Source organism: Pseudochaenichthys georgianus, chromosome 23 (genome assembly GCF_902827115.2).
Source record: "Pseudochaenichthys georgianus chromosome 23, fPseGeo1.2, whole genome shotgun sequence".
Classification (NCBI taxonomy): domain Eukaryota; kingdom Metazoa; phylum Chordata; class Actinopteri; order Perciformes; family Channichthyidae; genus Pseudochaenichthys; species Pseudochaenichthys georgianus.
Window position 1 is genome coordinate 23,850,832 of NC_047525.1, and position 16,280 is coordinate 23,867,111.

Consider the following 16,280-nt stretch of genomic DNA (forward strand, 5'->3'; position numbering starts at 1 on the left):
CACACACACACACACACACACTCAAACTCAAACACACACACTCAAACACATACACTCAAACTCAAACACACACCAATAATAAAAATATGGACACGGGTTACTATTTAAAAAAGTGTGCAAATGTAATTGGGAACCTATCCATGTGAACATATTTTGTGGGTGGACCTCAAATCCTCTAGGCATGCCCCCCCGGTAAGATATGTTTTAATTTTGGAGTGAAATGCATCAATCCGGTGAATTTTGAGGGGGAAATAAAGAGACTAGATCTATGGAAACACCCATATGAAACAGATGCCACATCATGTAGACAGACAGTCACCCTGTGTGAGGCAAACCTCACTCGCCACTCGAGGGACGGGTGGCGCAGTGGTCTGTGCGTTTGATCATCAGATCAAGGGGGTGCTGGGGAACTCCAGTTCGAAACCCGCTCCCGCCCCACTGCGTCAGGCCGTTGTGTCCTTGGGCAAGACACTTCACCCGAATTTGCTCCTGTGGGTATTGTCCACAGTAGATGACCATTACATACATGATCTGTATGTGTAATGTGTATTTGAAAAGCGCTTTGAGAGTCTTTGATAAAGCGCTATAATAAATATAAGGATTATTATTATTATTATTATTATAAACCCACATTTGCGCAGCGTTGCGTTCACAATCGCCTACATTAAAAAAAAAAAAAATCGCCAGGTCCTCCCGATGGCCAGTCCGGGCCTGCCAGCAGCCCTCTACTTGCTACAAACTTCAAGGGGACCTATCATGCAAAATGCACTTTTGTACGTCTTTTATACATGAATATGTGTCCCCGGTGTGGCAGGGAACTCACCGAGTGTCAGAAAACACAACCCTCTCTCTTTTCCTCCATACAAAAATCTCTAAAAACGGGGCTGGAACGGATCTGAAACAGACTGATACAGATTTGAAAATAGTGTGACGTCAGTGACGAGGAGCTCCGCCTATATGGCCAACTCTCCACCAATCAGGGGAATGAGAGGTTGCCGTGGCATGGTAACAGCATGGTAACAGCATGGTAACATGACCTCGTAACTCGGCCCCCTCCTTTGCAGGGGGGCGTGGTCAGCTGCAGCGCATGCAAAGACAGGGTGGAGGAGAGCAAAATAGAGCGAAATGAGGCATGGCTAAAATGCATGATCTGTTTGGTATTTTGAAAAAAACAACGTATAAATATACCTTATATATACAATATATTATTCAAATATAGCATGATAGGTCTCCTTTAAATATGAAAAGGTTCAACTATGCACATACACTTCATCTCGGCTCGCGCAGCACGCTCACAGGCATAGATTGTGCAATAATGTATTGCGCTGTCAGGTTTGTGACTACATGAGGATCTAAGGCCTATATTAATTTCCCCTTTAGCTTTGTTTTGTTCTCCAGCATCTCCTGAGAGCAGGGCCGGACTGGGACAATAATGGCTCATTTCCACTGCAGCGGGTATACCCGTTTAAGCGTCCTTAAATCGTCCTCAAGCGGCCAGGCCAGTTTTTGGTGGCCTTTCCATGTAGCGTAGCACCGGCTAGCGGGTACTTTTTGCCCTCTTTTTCCGGCTCCATAAAATCGTGGTTCTATCAGGCCAGGGCTGAACTAGTGGTCAATACTCTCGACTGCTGATTAGTCAGAGAGAATCGTCACGAGATCACGCGCGAGATCATCCCTAGCGTCGCATATATATCTAGAAGCAAGCTTGCAGCATTTTTATACACAGCATTTTTGTAAATGGAGGACCTACAAAAATGGCAACGTCAAAGAAAAGCACACCGTGGTCGACCGAGGAGGTGACGACGTTCCTACATCTCATTGGGGATGATAAAATTCAGCGCGACCTCGACGGAACAACAAAGCCGGTCGCCCCGCCTACACTGCGTTGCTATAGTAACTACCCCAGGTCCTAAACTGTAATGGAAATGCGCCACGGCCTCGGACGGCCAGCGAGGCCTGAGCGAGGACGCTTAAACGGGGCTACCCCGCTGCAGTGGAAATGTGCCATTAGTCAGGCCGGGAATTATACACCCAGCCAGGCCACGACCAGTTGTTTTTTTTGTGCCATTTTGCCGGATTTATTTGTGAATATTTACAGCGTTGCTGATTTTTTTTGGAGTTAAATGCATCAATCTGGTGCACTTTGAGGGGGAAATTAAGAGATCTATGGAAACACCTATTTTAAACAGAACTGTATACATTTAAATAATCATAAAATCATAAGATCATGGCCATAACCAATAATATACCATATCCAATATAAAAAATTGAAAGTTTTTTATTTATTTATTTTTGGTTCATTTATAGTTGTGAGTGTGTCTGGGCTCCTGGACCAGCCTCTCCTGTCTCCCCCCTCTCCCCCTGCTCCTGTTGGCAGCAGCAAAGACTATTTTTTAGCTCTCAACAAGTTTTTAAAGTTTATCTTACCTTTTTTCACCTATTTAACATTTTTATTTATTTTTTCTCTCTCTCTCGCGCCACACATACACACACCCTCCCGAATGACACACATAGACCAATCGAGGGCTTTGATGTATGATCGGTATGGAAGTGACCATGTCGGCAGGCCACATCAGACAGATAGTCAACCTGTGTGAGGCAAACTCACATTTACTCAGCGTTGCGTTCACAATACATTAACAAAATAAATAATCGCCAGGCCATCTGGAGGACCGGGAGGTTTCCTGATGGCCTGGCGATTATTTGTTGTTGTTCTTGCTTAGTTCAGTAAAGTTGGAACGATATTGGGCGATTCGGATTTCACGGATCAATAACTGATGAACAAAACCTTATTCAGACACAAATAACGTCTCCTAAGTGGTAAGGTTGACAACGAACTACAATCACATTTTGATCAAAAAAGCCAATACGCACCGTCCTCCGAGCTGGACACAGTACATTGGTCTCTATCCGCAGCCGGAGAAGAAACGAGTGCTCAGGGACCGTCTGCAAAGTGCAACTCCGAAAAAAGATAATACAATAATATTCAATCACTAGTATATTTCTACCAAACTCACCACACACATCAATAGTCTCCCGGTGGTCATACTACAGCAGAGAGTTTTGAAGAATATGCTATAGAATAATTTTGGGGAATATTTATAATGTAAAATCTTCAATAAATATGGCATCAAAGTTTGAGAAACCGGCTCGAGATACACTTATTTGAAATCGCATTGGACACTGTGTTTGTAACTGGTTTCACAAATTGCTCCAAATGCATGACACTGCAAAATACACAAATAAAGGCTTTTTAAATGTTAGAATCCATACAATGGGGTTAATGGATGAACACACTGTCAGAGTTACTGTAGGGTTTCCTGTTGTTGCCCGTTTGTCATAACTATCCTTTGTTAACGTAAGGTGTCCCACTTTATGACTGGATAAGACTGGACAGCATATTTATCTCCTGTCGTGCCTCCCATCTGTTTGGAAAATGTCCCCTAGATCAGTGGTTCTCAACTGGTCAGGCCTCGGGACCCACTTTTTCCAGTCAATAGATCGCGACCATAGACTATATATATAAAGATCGCGACCCGACATTTTGAACCACTCAAATCTATTCAACAAAAAATCGTGCAGTAAAATATACTCTTTTCAGCATACATTATTAATTAAAGTGAAGTACAGTGCATATATCCCTTATATCCCTTCACAGAACTAAAGTATGCTTTTAAATAAGGTTTAATGAGATGATGGAATCAAAGCGGAACTGCATAACATAAAAATGCCCACATGCTGAAACCCAACCCCAGCAGGGGGTCTAAGGGGATTCTCCCCTAGGAGATTTTTAGAAATACTAACATATAAACTACCCATTCTGGTACACTCTGAGAAGAAAATAAATAAATATATTACTACCCGATATATTAATAATATTTTATGCCATTGTTTGTTTTTCACTTTGTTCTGATAGCTTGCTGCTCCTCACGGAGAGAAGAGTTGAGGAGAGAGTCTGTGTGAATTACTTTAAATTGTGGGTAAGGGTAGATAGGCCCCATTGTTCTGTGAGCTGTCAATCATAAAACTGGGAGTCATATTTCATTATGTGTTCATTTTTATCTGAAGTTGTACCCAACGCCTGCTGCATGCACAGCGTTAGAAAATCAGTCCTTCAAAATAAAGTTCGACTAAAAAAAATATCTGCGACCCACTTGAAACGGGTCCGCGACCCACCAGTTGAGAACCACTGCCCTAGATTGTATTGGATCTAGTTTAAAAGTAAAAACCATTTTTCTAAATTCAGTTAACATTGTGTACTGCATGGATTGACAAAAATACAGTAGTCTCTTTCAATACAGTGAACTCCACTTTTGGATAATAATTTTTTTGTAACAAACTGCTCCCTCTGCTGTTCAGAGCTCTACACTACATCCTTGAATCTTCAATTCACAGTATTTGGCCAATTTTTGACACAGAATAAGTGTATAAAAATGGCTGTACCGAACAAATGACCAGTACCTCTCTCCGCTCCAGCCACGCTCCTCTTCTTTACATCCCCCGCACACGTCTCCGAACAATTCTCTCCGAACAAGTCTCCGAGCCTTCTGCTCATTCGCCCTGCGCCTCTGGAACTCCCTCCCAGATCAGCTGAGATCTGCCCCTTCCACCGAGGTCTTCAAAACCGGCCTTAAGACCCTCTTCTTTCGGCAGGCCTTCCAATAAACTTTGAGCATGGTACACCTGGAGTACTGCCATTTTTATCGCTATCTCCGAATTTTATTTTTGTACTCTATTTATATTTTATTTTTTGATTTCTTATTATTATTACAATTATGTGTCTTTTAATCTCTCAAAGCGTATCAGTATCCCTTGTTGTGAAGCACTTCGAGATTTGTCTTGGCAGATGAGAAGCGCTATATAAATTAAATATATTATTATTATTATTATTATTATTACCTACCTTCAGAACACTACTTCTGTTATTTAATGTCAGTCTTTCTGCGTTTTTTTTCCTCCAATTTTAAGAAAGTTGTTGGTTATTTTTTGATAAATTAGATCCGATATAGCAGCTCAGCAATATGACTATTTTACCAATTAAAAGTAATGTATGTATAATTAATGTAGTGTCTAAATAGGTGCCTTTTAAAGTTAACAACACAGGACACCAGAATTGAATTCATCACTTCCATATTCAACAGATTTTATTGTGTTACACAATATGTGAACAGCATATCTACAAAATAATGAGTTAAAAAACGTATAAATTCCTCGTTAAGAGTTCACCATCTATTTAATTTGTAGTCTTTTCCTCCGAAGACAACACTGTGGTCCAAAATCTCTTTGTGGGCGGGGCTGAGATCTGTGGAGACATCACCTGGAGGACTTTCCGTTTTCGTGAACATCCATCCTGTCACAAAGGAACGAGTTTGATTAAGACGTGGGAATCCTGCGTGAGGAATATTGAGTTACAGACGCTTAATGTTTCCTACTCACCCGTTCTCCTCTTTGAGCTGCTGGTACAGCTCGAACTTGTTGTTGACGGAGCTCACTCTTCCCATGAACTCTTGGTGCTTCCTGGAGTTCGCTGCTGTGATGCGGTTGCTCCACATCGTGAGCAGCGAGACGGGACCTGTGGCGACGAAGAGACAGAGCCACAGATCAAAACACACATATCCAGAGCGATGTCATCGGTGTGTATTTGTACACAAGCTACTTCTCCTATTATCTGCACAGCTTTCCACAAACAATACTATGTGTTTGAGTATATTGTTAAAAAAATGTCTATGTATTTTTTTTATCGTTTTTATAATATAATAGTGATTTTTTGGTTAATTGTCTTACAATGTATCTTCTTTAACTGTCTTTATGTAGGCACCATATAAACCAAATTCCTCGTATGTGAAAATCTACTTCGCATTAAACCCGTTTCTGATGTACAGGCTCATCTACAGGGAACTATCGGCCACGTGTCTGGTCAGTTTGTCGATGGTTTCTAATGGTTTTGTTTACATTTTAAGCAGAAGTGTGTGACGGGTGTACCTTTGGCTCTCTCTGGAGGCGGGACCTCCTCAATGGAGAGGCGAGGCTTCTTATTGGCCGGTTCTGGAGAATCTGGGGAGTCTTTGATCACCTCAGTCTCCGGCTCTTCCTTATCCAGCAAACCCTTTAGTCTGACAACACACAGAAAGACACCTCAAAGCCAAAGTAAAGAGGATTTATATCCCAGAGTGCTTCACAGAACAAGAAGGAAACATAACAACAATATTAAAATAAACGCAGAGCAAGATAAACTTCGTGTCTTTTCTACATCAACATGTGTCCCCTCTTCTCCATGTCTCTTCTACATCAACATGTGTCCCCTCTTCTCATGTCTCTTCTACATCAACATGTGTCCCCTCTTCTTCGTGTCTCTTCTACATCAACATGTGTCCCCTCTTCTTCGTGTCTCTTCTACATCAACATGTGTCCCCTCTTCTTCATGTCTCTTCTACATCAACATGTGTCCCCTCTTCTTCATGTCTCTTCTACATCAACATGTGTCCCCTCTTCTTCATGTCTCTTCTGCATCAACATGTGTCCCCTCTTCTTCATGTCTCTTCTACATCAACATGTGTCCCCTCTTCTTCACGTCTCTTCTACATCAACCTGTGTCCCCTCTTCTTCATGTCTCTTCTACATCAACATGTGTCCCCTCTTCTTCATGTCTCTTCTACATCAACATGTGTCCCCTCTTCTTCATGTCTCTTCTACATCAACATGTGTCCCCTCTGTGGAAAGAGACTCTGAAAGTTTCAGGAACAAAGATTTTCTCTCTTTTTGATCCATTTCTATAAAAACCTGTCTGAAAATGAGCTGATCAGATTTTGGCCACTTTATGATGTCATAAAGATTTGTTGGCTTGTGTAACCATTAGCCAATCAGCAACAAGGTAACCCCCTTATCACCTGAATCTCCTCCCAGAGCACCTTTGTGTTATTTTTAACCAAGACCCCATTTACACGCAAACGCATACGAAGCGCAAACGAACCGAATACGATATCAAAAAAGTCTTCCGTTCACACGAGACCGTTCGGGAGCGCTGGAGACGCTGTAGTACATATGCCGGGCCTGTAAGTGGCGCTGTACCTCTGCCACAAATACACCAAAAGCAGCGAAGAAGACCCCCGAGCATGGTTGCCATGGTTGCCCTTCTGTTTATGCCCCGCGGTGGATTTAGCAACATGTAGTTCATGTAGTTCTCCATGTCCACTTGTTGCTGATGGTTGTGGTAGAGGAGCTGTAGCACGAGCAGTAGCTACTGACCATGCTACAGCAGTGAGCAGCAGAGGTGGGAGGAGGCGGGGCTATGGCTTCATCTATCGGGAAATTATCGTATTGGGTACACACTGAGCCGTTTGGCCCCCCAGAGCGTTCCGGTTGCAGATCTATCCACCTTGGGACCCGTTATCGTTTGCGGGGTCCGTTTCTGCGGTTCCGTTACGGCCTCGCGTGAACGAACGGGCTATACGAGAGAGAAAAGTAGCGGATACAACCGTTTGCGTTCTCGTGTAAACTTCACACAAATCTCTCTCAGAGGGGCGTGGGGAGGGGCTCCTTATCTTCATCTAAAGTAACAGACAGAGAATCAGCACTTTGGAAACCGGGCTGAAACAGAGGGGATTATGGGTAATGCTGCATTGATCCGTTTGGTGTTTCAGCCAATCAGAGACAGGTTCTGGATATATCTGAGAGCTGTGATATATTGATGAAAAACAGTATAATAGGAGACCTTTAAAGTAAAGCTGTCAAGAAATAAAAATAGGTTAAAATAAAACAATTTAAAAAATCAAATGTAAAATAAAAGCAAAACTGAAAAACATGGAAAATGACACCAGTGAGAATTGAAAGTTAACCCACATTAAAAAAATTGGTTTTTAATGTACTTTTAAGCATTTCAAGTGAGTTTTCCGTTCTAAAACAAAGCAATAATAGATTTTAACTGGTCGAAGACACGCACAGCTTACAGTGTATTTGTGTAGGTATATAGAGCCTATATTGAATATTGCTTTTTCATAAGAGATATTGTGAATGGGAGAAATAGTGATTTCTTGTGATATGGTCTAAGATCCACGATATATTAAGACTGACCTTTCCGACTCCTGCCAGCTTTTGTCGTCCGCATCCTTGCTGCCATTTTTCTCCGTCTTGTCCTCCTTGTCTTCCCTCTTCCTCCCCCTCTTCTTCTTCTCCTTCTCCTCTTCCTCGGGGGGTTTGCTGCGGCAGGCGACGATGCAGTCGAGAACTCTCTGGTGTCGGTCAGTGGCTCCGGCGTGAGTTTTCACCAACGTCTCCAACTCGTTCCACATTATACGATACTGTTCGTCTCTGGGGGAAAAACATGGAGTGAGTGACACGGCTTTTTAGCTAATGACCAGAGGGGGGAAGTAGTGGAGTACAACTACTTCGTTACTGTACTTAAGTACATCTTTCTGGTATCAGTACTTTACTCCACTACTTTTCTGACGACTTTTTACTTTTACTTATTTTGAACACAAATACCTGAACTTTCTACTTCTTACATGTTGAACTCAAATACCTGTACTTTCTACTTCTCACATGTTGAACCCAAACACCTGTACTTTCTACTTCTCACATGTTGAACACAGATACCTGTACTTTCTACTTCTTACATGTTGAACAGAAGTACCTGTACTTTCTACTTCTTACACGTTGAACTAAAATACCTGTACTTTCTACTTCTCACATGTTGAACCCAAATACCTGTACTTTCTACTTCTTACATGTTGAACTCAAATACCTGTACTTTCTACTTCTCACATGTTGAACCCAAATACCTGTACTTTCTACTTCTCACATGTTGAACCCAAATACCTGTACTTTCTACTTCTCTCATGTTGAACTCAAATACCTGTACTTTCTACTTCTCACATGTTGAACTCAAATACCTGTACTTTCTACTTCTCTCATGTTGAACTCAAATACCTGTACTTTCTACTTCTCACATGTTGAACCCAAATACCTGTACTTTCTACTTTTCTCATGTTGAACTCAAATACCTGTACTTTCTACTTCTCACATGTTGAACTCAAATACCTGTACTTTCTACTTCTCTCATGTTGAACTCAAATACCTGTACTTTCTACTTCTTACATGTTGAACCCAAATACCTGTACTTTCTACTTCTTACATGTTGAACTCAAATACCTGTACTTTCTACTTCTCTCATGTTGAACACAAATACCTGTACTTTCTACTTCTTACATGTTGAACTCAAATACCTGTACTTTCTACTTCTTACATGTTGAACTCAAATACCTGTACTTTCTACTTCTCTCATTTTCCAAACAGCTGGTTCCTTTAGTCTGAATGTGTGTTGGTGCGTGATCATTATTCTTTAGAGTCATTGCGTGCCTATTGGTTGGAACACGATCCGTGTATCCATCACTTCCTGGTCTTCTCTAAAGAAGAGGGACCAATGGAAACGTTGTCATGTTGCCGTTGTTCAGCATGGAAACATTCATTAGCTAACAATGACATTATTGTTCCATTAATATAAAGGGAGGTCAGGTACTCTTTAAAAAAGCTGCTAGTTATGGGTACTTTTTACTGAAGTACATTTCAAAGCCCTCTTTACTTTGACTTGAGTAAAGAAGTTTAGTCAGTACTTCTACTTTCACCAGAGTATCTGTACTTCTACTTGAGTAAAGGATGTGTGTACTTTTGCCATCTCTGAGAGTGATTTTAGAATAAAGTACCTCTTGGGGCCTTTGCCTCTGGATCCCACGGTTGAAATAGGAAGTGGATCGTTCTTCCTCTCCATGTCGACCAGGTTGAAAACCGTCTTCTGGCACGTCAGAACGTCTTCTTCAGACAAAGTCTCTTTCACTATCAGGTTAGCTAGAGGCACCACCTAGTGGAGGAAAAGAGGAAGACACACAGGGAGGAGGAGGATGTTGATGAGGTGGGAGGCACAGTAGGTAGATTTTCTTTCATGGCGAGTGAAATCTAGCAGTGGAAGCACAGTATCTGTTGGTGGTGCTCACTCACGGCCTGCATGTTGAAGATGGTGGTCTGCGAGATGATCATTGGCCAGTACCGAGTGTGGCGCTCCAGCTGAGATTTGGCCCTCTCAGCTGGGAGCTTCCCCGAAGGATCATGGGAAGTCTCTGAAACGGGAGTGAGCCGGTTCTCCCTCATAAATTCCCCAAAATCCTGAAAGAGCCAAAAAAACAGAGATCTGGTTTAAAGGTCCCCTATTATACTGTTCTTCATCAATATACTACAGGTCTCAGATATATACAGAGCCTGTCTCTGATTGGCTGAAACACCAAACAAGATCATTGCAGCATTACCCATAATCCCCTCTGTTTCAGCCCTGTTTCCAAAGTGCTGATTCTCTGTCTGTTACTTTAGATGAAAGTAAGGAGCCCCTCGCCAGGGGACACATGTTGATGTAGAAGAGACATGAAGAAGAGGGGACACATGTTGATGTAGAAGAGACATGAAGAAGAGGGGACACATGTTGATGTAGAAGAGACATGGAGAAGAGGGGACACATGTTGATGTAGAAGAGACACGAAGAAGAGGGGACACATGTTGATGTAGAAGAGACATGAAGAAGAGGGGACACATGTTGATGTAGAAGAGACATGAAGAAGAGGGGACACATGTTGATGTAGAAGAGACATGGAGAAGAGGGGACACATGTTGATGTAGAAGAGACATGAAGAAGAGGGGACACATGTTGATGTAGAAGAGACATGAAGAAGAGGGGACACATGTTGATGTAGAAGAGACATGGAGAAGAGGGGACACATGTTGATGTAGAAGAGACATGAAGAAGAGGGGACACATGTTGATGTAGAAGAGACATGAAGAAGAGGGGACACATGTTGATGTACAGGAGACATGAAGAAGTGGATGTTGTATAATGGGTGACCTTTAAGAGAAGGAACCCTTGGCACTGGATGTGAATACCGTGGATTCATTTGGAGGAGAGGAGAACCTTCCTTTAAAATGTACAGAATTAATTAATTATTTACGGAGGAAAATCGTTCGGTTGGATTCGAGTAGAAGTAATAACGTTAGAGAGACTTCCTGATTAAACGTCATCTCAGTTTCATTAGCTTTCATCATCTGGAGAACATTATGTACCGACTACAGAGTATCATGGTAATCCATCTAATGGCGCATTTCCACCACAGCGCGGTTTAAGCGTACCGTGCCCGGCCCGTTTTTGGTTGCGTTTCCACTCGGCGTAGTTCCGGCTAGCGGGTACTTTTTTACAGTTTTCTGGCTCTCCAAAATCGAGGTTCTTTCCGGGCCAACAACCGGGCTGAGTATGCTAAGCTAGTGAGAGAATCGCTGGCAACTACAACACAATGAACACATTTTACCGTGATTTAATTGTAATACACGTTTCTAAATGATGCAGAAGTAACAACACACTGATACCGGTTAGTAAAAACCATGAATTAATGCTTTGACAAGTCTGCAGACAGACGGCAGAGAAACACCTTTTAAAATGCGTGTTTTCTGAATGTAGCTTGGCTAAGCTAACGTTATATACTCCAACCGTCCACACTCACATCAACGGCCTACAGACATAAATAAAGCAGCGACTGTATTCTCCATGACACAGGCAGTCTGTGGTTTGTACTTGTTTAACTTCTGTCTAGTTTCTGATCAGATATGAGGAGCTGTGAGCTCTGAGTGCTAACAGCTAACGGCTGATGTTGGTTTTGTGTTTCGCATTGAAGATGACGTCACGGCTCCGCCTACACTGCGTTACTATAGTTACTGCCCCAGTTCCTAACTTAGTACTAACTATACCGTACTAAGCCGCGCGAGGTCCTGCAGTGGAAATGCGCCATAATAGTCCTTGAGATATATCAAAATGTAGAAGGTTGATATTGATTAAATGGAAAGATACTGTACCTCCATCTCATACTCACTGGATAAGAGACATCCTTTTCTTATCCTGAAGATGGAAAGGATTAGGTTTTCTCTGAGTAGCTCCGCAAATACATTTGGGAAAATATGGGGCTCTTTTTTCAAACTTGTTAAGAGAATGAAGTTCCCAATCACTCCCGATTTAAACTTTAGCATTTTGGAGGGGTTGCCGCGGGGAGGAGGTGCTGCCGTACTGACATGTATTGTTGATTATTGATATTTTTGTTTTAGCCGACTGGTTTTCTATTTATTTATTTGTCTGTTTTTGTACGTCTGTTTGTCTTCTGTCTGTGTGTTTGCCCTGGCAGTATTTACATTGTTACTCTACCTATGTTTCTATAAAGTGAAGATTTGTTTACCTACTTTTGATACATGCTCCGATAGAATAACTGTATGCTGTTGAAAAAACCCAATAAATAAAGTTTATATCAAAATGGACCAAAGTTGAAACTGAACGTACGGTGATGCGGTAATCTGTCACCCGGCCCCCGCAGCCCTCGCTGATGGAGGGCGGGTCTTCCAGGGTGGAGCGGTTGCTGTTGAGGACGTGAAGGAAGATCTCTCCTCCGTGGCTGCTGAGCATGTGGCTGATGACCTTTGACCCTGACTTCCTGGGCTGCTCCAGCAACACCGAGCGACCTGTGGTCAGTCGCGAAGAAAAAACTAAAGGTGATCAATAAAACAGTTAGTCTGGAGAGACTCAGGGAGAGAAAGACACAAATAGACGTCAACGGTAAATAGTAAAACCACAAATATTAGTATAGGTTTAATGTATTCTGGATTTGGAGGTAACTTATATAAATGCCATACAATATTTGAGGGGCATCACTGCTTTAATACGGATAATTAACTAGATAGACACATTTATGTCGCCAAAACTCTCAAAATCCAGCTTACCGTTGAGGAGGAAGTTAGTGAGACATGACGAGGGACGACTGTTCACGTCCGTGGGGGAGATGCGATATGCTCCTGTACAGTAATGCAGCTCTGAGGTGGAAGAAACACACACAGACAGATCAAAATCTAAATCGTGAATACTCGTCACAAAATGTGTAGTGGGTCCTGAAATAGTAGACGGATGGTATAGACATTTCAAAAATAACAAAGGCAAGGCGTTTTATAACAGAAAATAAGGCTAATATAACACTAAGAGAATCAGAATTTGTTTACTAACAAAAATGTAAATCTTAAAAACAAAACCGGCGGGAAATATTTTGATTTTGATTTTAAATAGTCTCTCTCTCTCTCTCTCTCTCTCTCTCTCTCTCTCTCTCTCTCTCTCTCTCTCTCTCTCTCTCTCTCTCTCTCTCTCTCTCTCTCTCTCTCTCTCTCGCTCTCTCTCTCGCTCTCTCGCTCTCTCGCTCTCTCGCTCTCTCGCTCTCTCTCTCTCGCTCTCTCTCTCTCGCTCTCTCTCTCTCTCGCTCTCTCTCTCGCTCTCTCTCTCTCTCTCTCTCGAAGGGACACGAAGAAGAGGGGACACACGTTGATGTAGAAGAGACACGAAGAAGAGGGGACACATGTTGATGTAGAAGAGACATGGAGAAGAGGGGACACATGTTGATGTGGAAGAGACATGAAGAAGGGGGGACACTCCCTCTCTCTCTCTCTTTCCCTCTCCCTCCCTTCCCGCGTCCATTCACGATGTCTTGCTGTCTCCAGACCCCGCGCAGCAAGCAGGAAATGAACCCAGCCCTGTCCGCTCCTCGCAGCATCAAACACGATCTGACCACGTGACCTCCGGCCGCTCCTACCTATGCTGTTGGTCCGAGGCGTGCACCACTTCAGCGTGATCGTCTCCTTCAGTCCGTTTTCTCTCGTGCTGCTGCCGGCCATATGCAAGTCTCCTGCAACACACAACGGTCCCACGTCAGGCGTTCCCGTCTGAGGACGAGTGGACGAGTAGAACGCGTACAAACAAAAGACTTCTCACCGCTCTTGAAGAACTCCATGTGAGCGTCTCGGTGGTGCAGGAGCTCCACGTCGTAGTTGGCCGACGTGTTGGCGTGCTGCTCTTCCTGCACGTCCGCAGAAACAACAACACATACAGGTGAGTGGGGTGTCAGCTGTTAACATGTGCCAACTAACACACACACACACACACACACACACACACACACACACACACACACGCACACACGCACACACACACACACACACACACACACACACGTAACACTGCTGATTTCATGTTCCGAAGGGTAAATGAAAATGAACAAAGTAAAACAAAAGAAGCTCTCAGGGTGAATACATATGGTTTCTACTCACATCAGGGACGAGTGTTGAATGTCTTTAAATTAAATACTTGTCGACATAAATGATATATTTCCAAAACCAGATTTTATATACTGATGCTTAATATGCTGATTGGACAACTTGCTACACCTAAAATAACAGCTTTAGACTAAAGGGGGAATCATTACACATATAGCGGGTCAAGTTTAAACTAAAACTAGTTCAATCCAGACAGCACAACGAACCACAACACGACACTAGGGGGGGTGAGTAGGAACTGATGGGGGGACAGAGACCAAGGGGGGACTGTGGATAACTTTTCAAAGTTTAAAACACACTGGAGAGGCAACGCTGGTCAGAGAAGTCGGAACATAGGAACAATTGAATGAAACATTCAACCTCTGCATTATTTCGAGCAGTTATGTCGGAGATATTATAAAAATCGTTTTAAAGACACAAAGTGAATTTGAGGCGTGCCGCGGACCGACCAGCGTTGCCCCGTCCTTCACCGGAGCCTCACCGGAAATCTGCAGACCAACTGTCACATCAACACACATTAAAAGACACTGTCGGCCTGGCAACAGCAGAGCTCCAAACATACACGGTGTACACGATGTGGTGTGAACACGCTGACCCTCCCTTTCATGTGTGTGTGACAAGAGTACTAACCTGTTCGCAAACATTTAATGTGGGCTAGCAAAACAGAAAATACAGCATGAAACCAGCAGCAGAATCACAGTCAGGTCAACATGCAGATGAGATAAAACAAAGTGGGGATGGGTAATTATCGGGGGGGCGGGCGCATACAGAAAGATAAAGCAAGCAAAAAAAAAAAAAATGCGTCAAGGCTGGAATGGAATAAAAAGGATGGTTCACTGCATTCTGGATGCGACACGTTTGTACTAGCAACGGTTTGCACGAGTCTACATGGGTTTGAATGAAGTCGAAGCATGTGCATGGTCACGGTGAAGGGCAGGAAGCCCCTTACCTTCATGGGGATGTTGGTGATGGTGGTGGAGGCCAGGTCGTAGTGCTGCTGGACCAGGATGTTGAGCTTGGTGGCGAGGTGGCGCCCCGCACGAACCGAGTGGACCTCGCTGGTGAGCAGAGAGGAGATCTGAGGGGAGCGGGTGAGAGGAACACGCGGGGTGAGATCCAGCAGGGGGTGCCATGTTCGATCCATCAGTCAGTCAATCAATCAATCAATGTTTGTTGATAGCCCAAGATCACAAATGATACATGCGTCTCAAGGTCTTCACAGTTTGCCCAGAATATCAATATGACACCCTCTGTCCTTGGACCCTCTGTCCTTAGACCCTCTGTCCTCGGACCCTCACATCGTACAAGGAAACACTTCCAGAGAAACCCAAAAGGACAAATGGAAGAAACCTCGAGGACAGCAACAGAGGAGGGACGGACAGACGTGCAATCGATGCCGTGTGTAAATCGAAAAGATAATACATTTTACAGGTCGATCAAATGTTTGGAAATGCGTCTGTAATAATAATAATAACATGAATCCACGAGCAGTGCGGTGAGAGTCAGGCAGGGCCGCAGAGACCGGTTCAGCCACGACTCGGGACGCTTTCATGTTTGGTTTATAAAGGCTTCCACACCTCTTTCTTGGGTCGGTCGTACACCAGCGGCTCCTCGCCCTGCGGGTGGATGTGGACCAGAACCAGGTCGCACTGCTGGATCGCCATCAGCCTGAAACACACAGAGAGAGAGAGAGAGGCAAATAAGAGATGAACTCTAAGAGTCTTCATCAACAGAATCTGTTTAAAACACTGCCTCGTCCCGTCTATACTGCAGCCTATTTCCACCCACTGCGACCTCATTCAAACCACTTCAGGAAAAAGGGACAATGAGTGCGACTTTCTCAAAAAGAATCCCTCTCAATAATCACGTATTTTCATTTCATTTCAAACCTTTATTTAAACCAGATTGGTCCCATTGAGATCATAGATCTCTTTTTCAACGGAGACCTGCAGCATATAGGTTCCACGTGAAACAATAAAGGACATTATATTTACAGGATACATAGTTATCGATATTTACAAGTGCCCATGGTATCAACGAGCATTTAATTTAGCCTAGCTTTAAAAACATGCAGAGGAATGAGATGCTCAGTTTCAATTCTTGCTGAAGATTGT

General features: G+C 43.2%; 1 protein-coding gene across 2 annotated transcripts in view; it reads right to left on the reverse strand.

Moving 5' to 3' along the window:
• Positions 1-5,113: 5,113 nt before the first annotated feature.
• The window catches only part of ints13 (integrator complex subunit 13), a 14,918-nt gene continuing 3,751 nt past the window's right edge, over positions 5,114-16,280 (reverse strand). Inside the window, exons 6-17 of one of the 2 annotated variants that reach the window (XM_034075227.1) lie at positions 15,744-15,834; positions 15,116-15,244; positions 13,826-13,910; positions 13,647-13,739; positions 12,793-12,882; positions 12,356-12,534; positions 9,991-10,155; positions 9,699-9,853; positions 8,071-8,307; positions 5,983-6,113; positions 5,437-5,572; positions 5,114-5,350 (exon numbers count right to left, since the gene is read on the reverse strand). In XM_034075227.1, the coding sequence (XP_033931118.1) occupies positions 5,314-5,350; positions 5,437-5,572; positions 5,983-6,113; positions 8,071-8,307; positions 9,699-9,853; positions 9,991-10,155; positions 12,356-12,534; positions 12,793-12,882; positions 13,647-13,739; positions 13,826-13,910; positions 15,116-15,244; positions 15,744-15,834 (1,528 nt within the window). In that variant the 3' untranslated portion in view covers positions 5,114-5,313. Of the gene's footprint in view, positions 5,351-5,436; positions 5,573-5,982; positions 6,114-8,070; positions 8,308-9,698; positions 9,854-9,990; positions 10,156-12,355; positions 12,559-12,792; positions 12,883-13,646; positions 13,740-13,825; positions 13,911-15,115; positions 15,245-15,743; positions 15,835-16,280 lie in introns of both variants that reach the window. The other variant, XM_034075225.1, reaches the window with a different exon arrangement.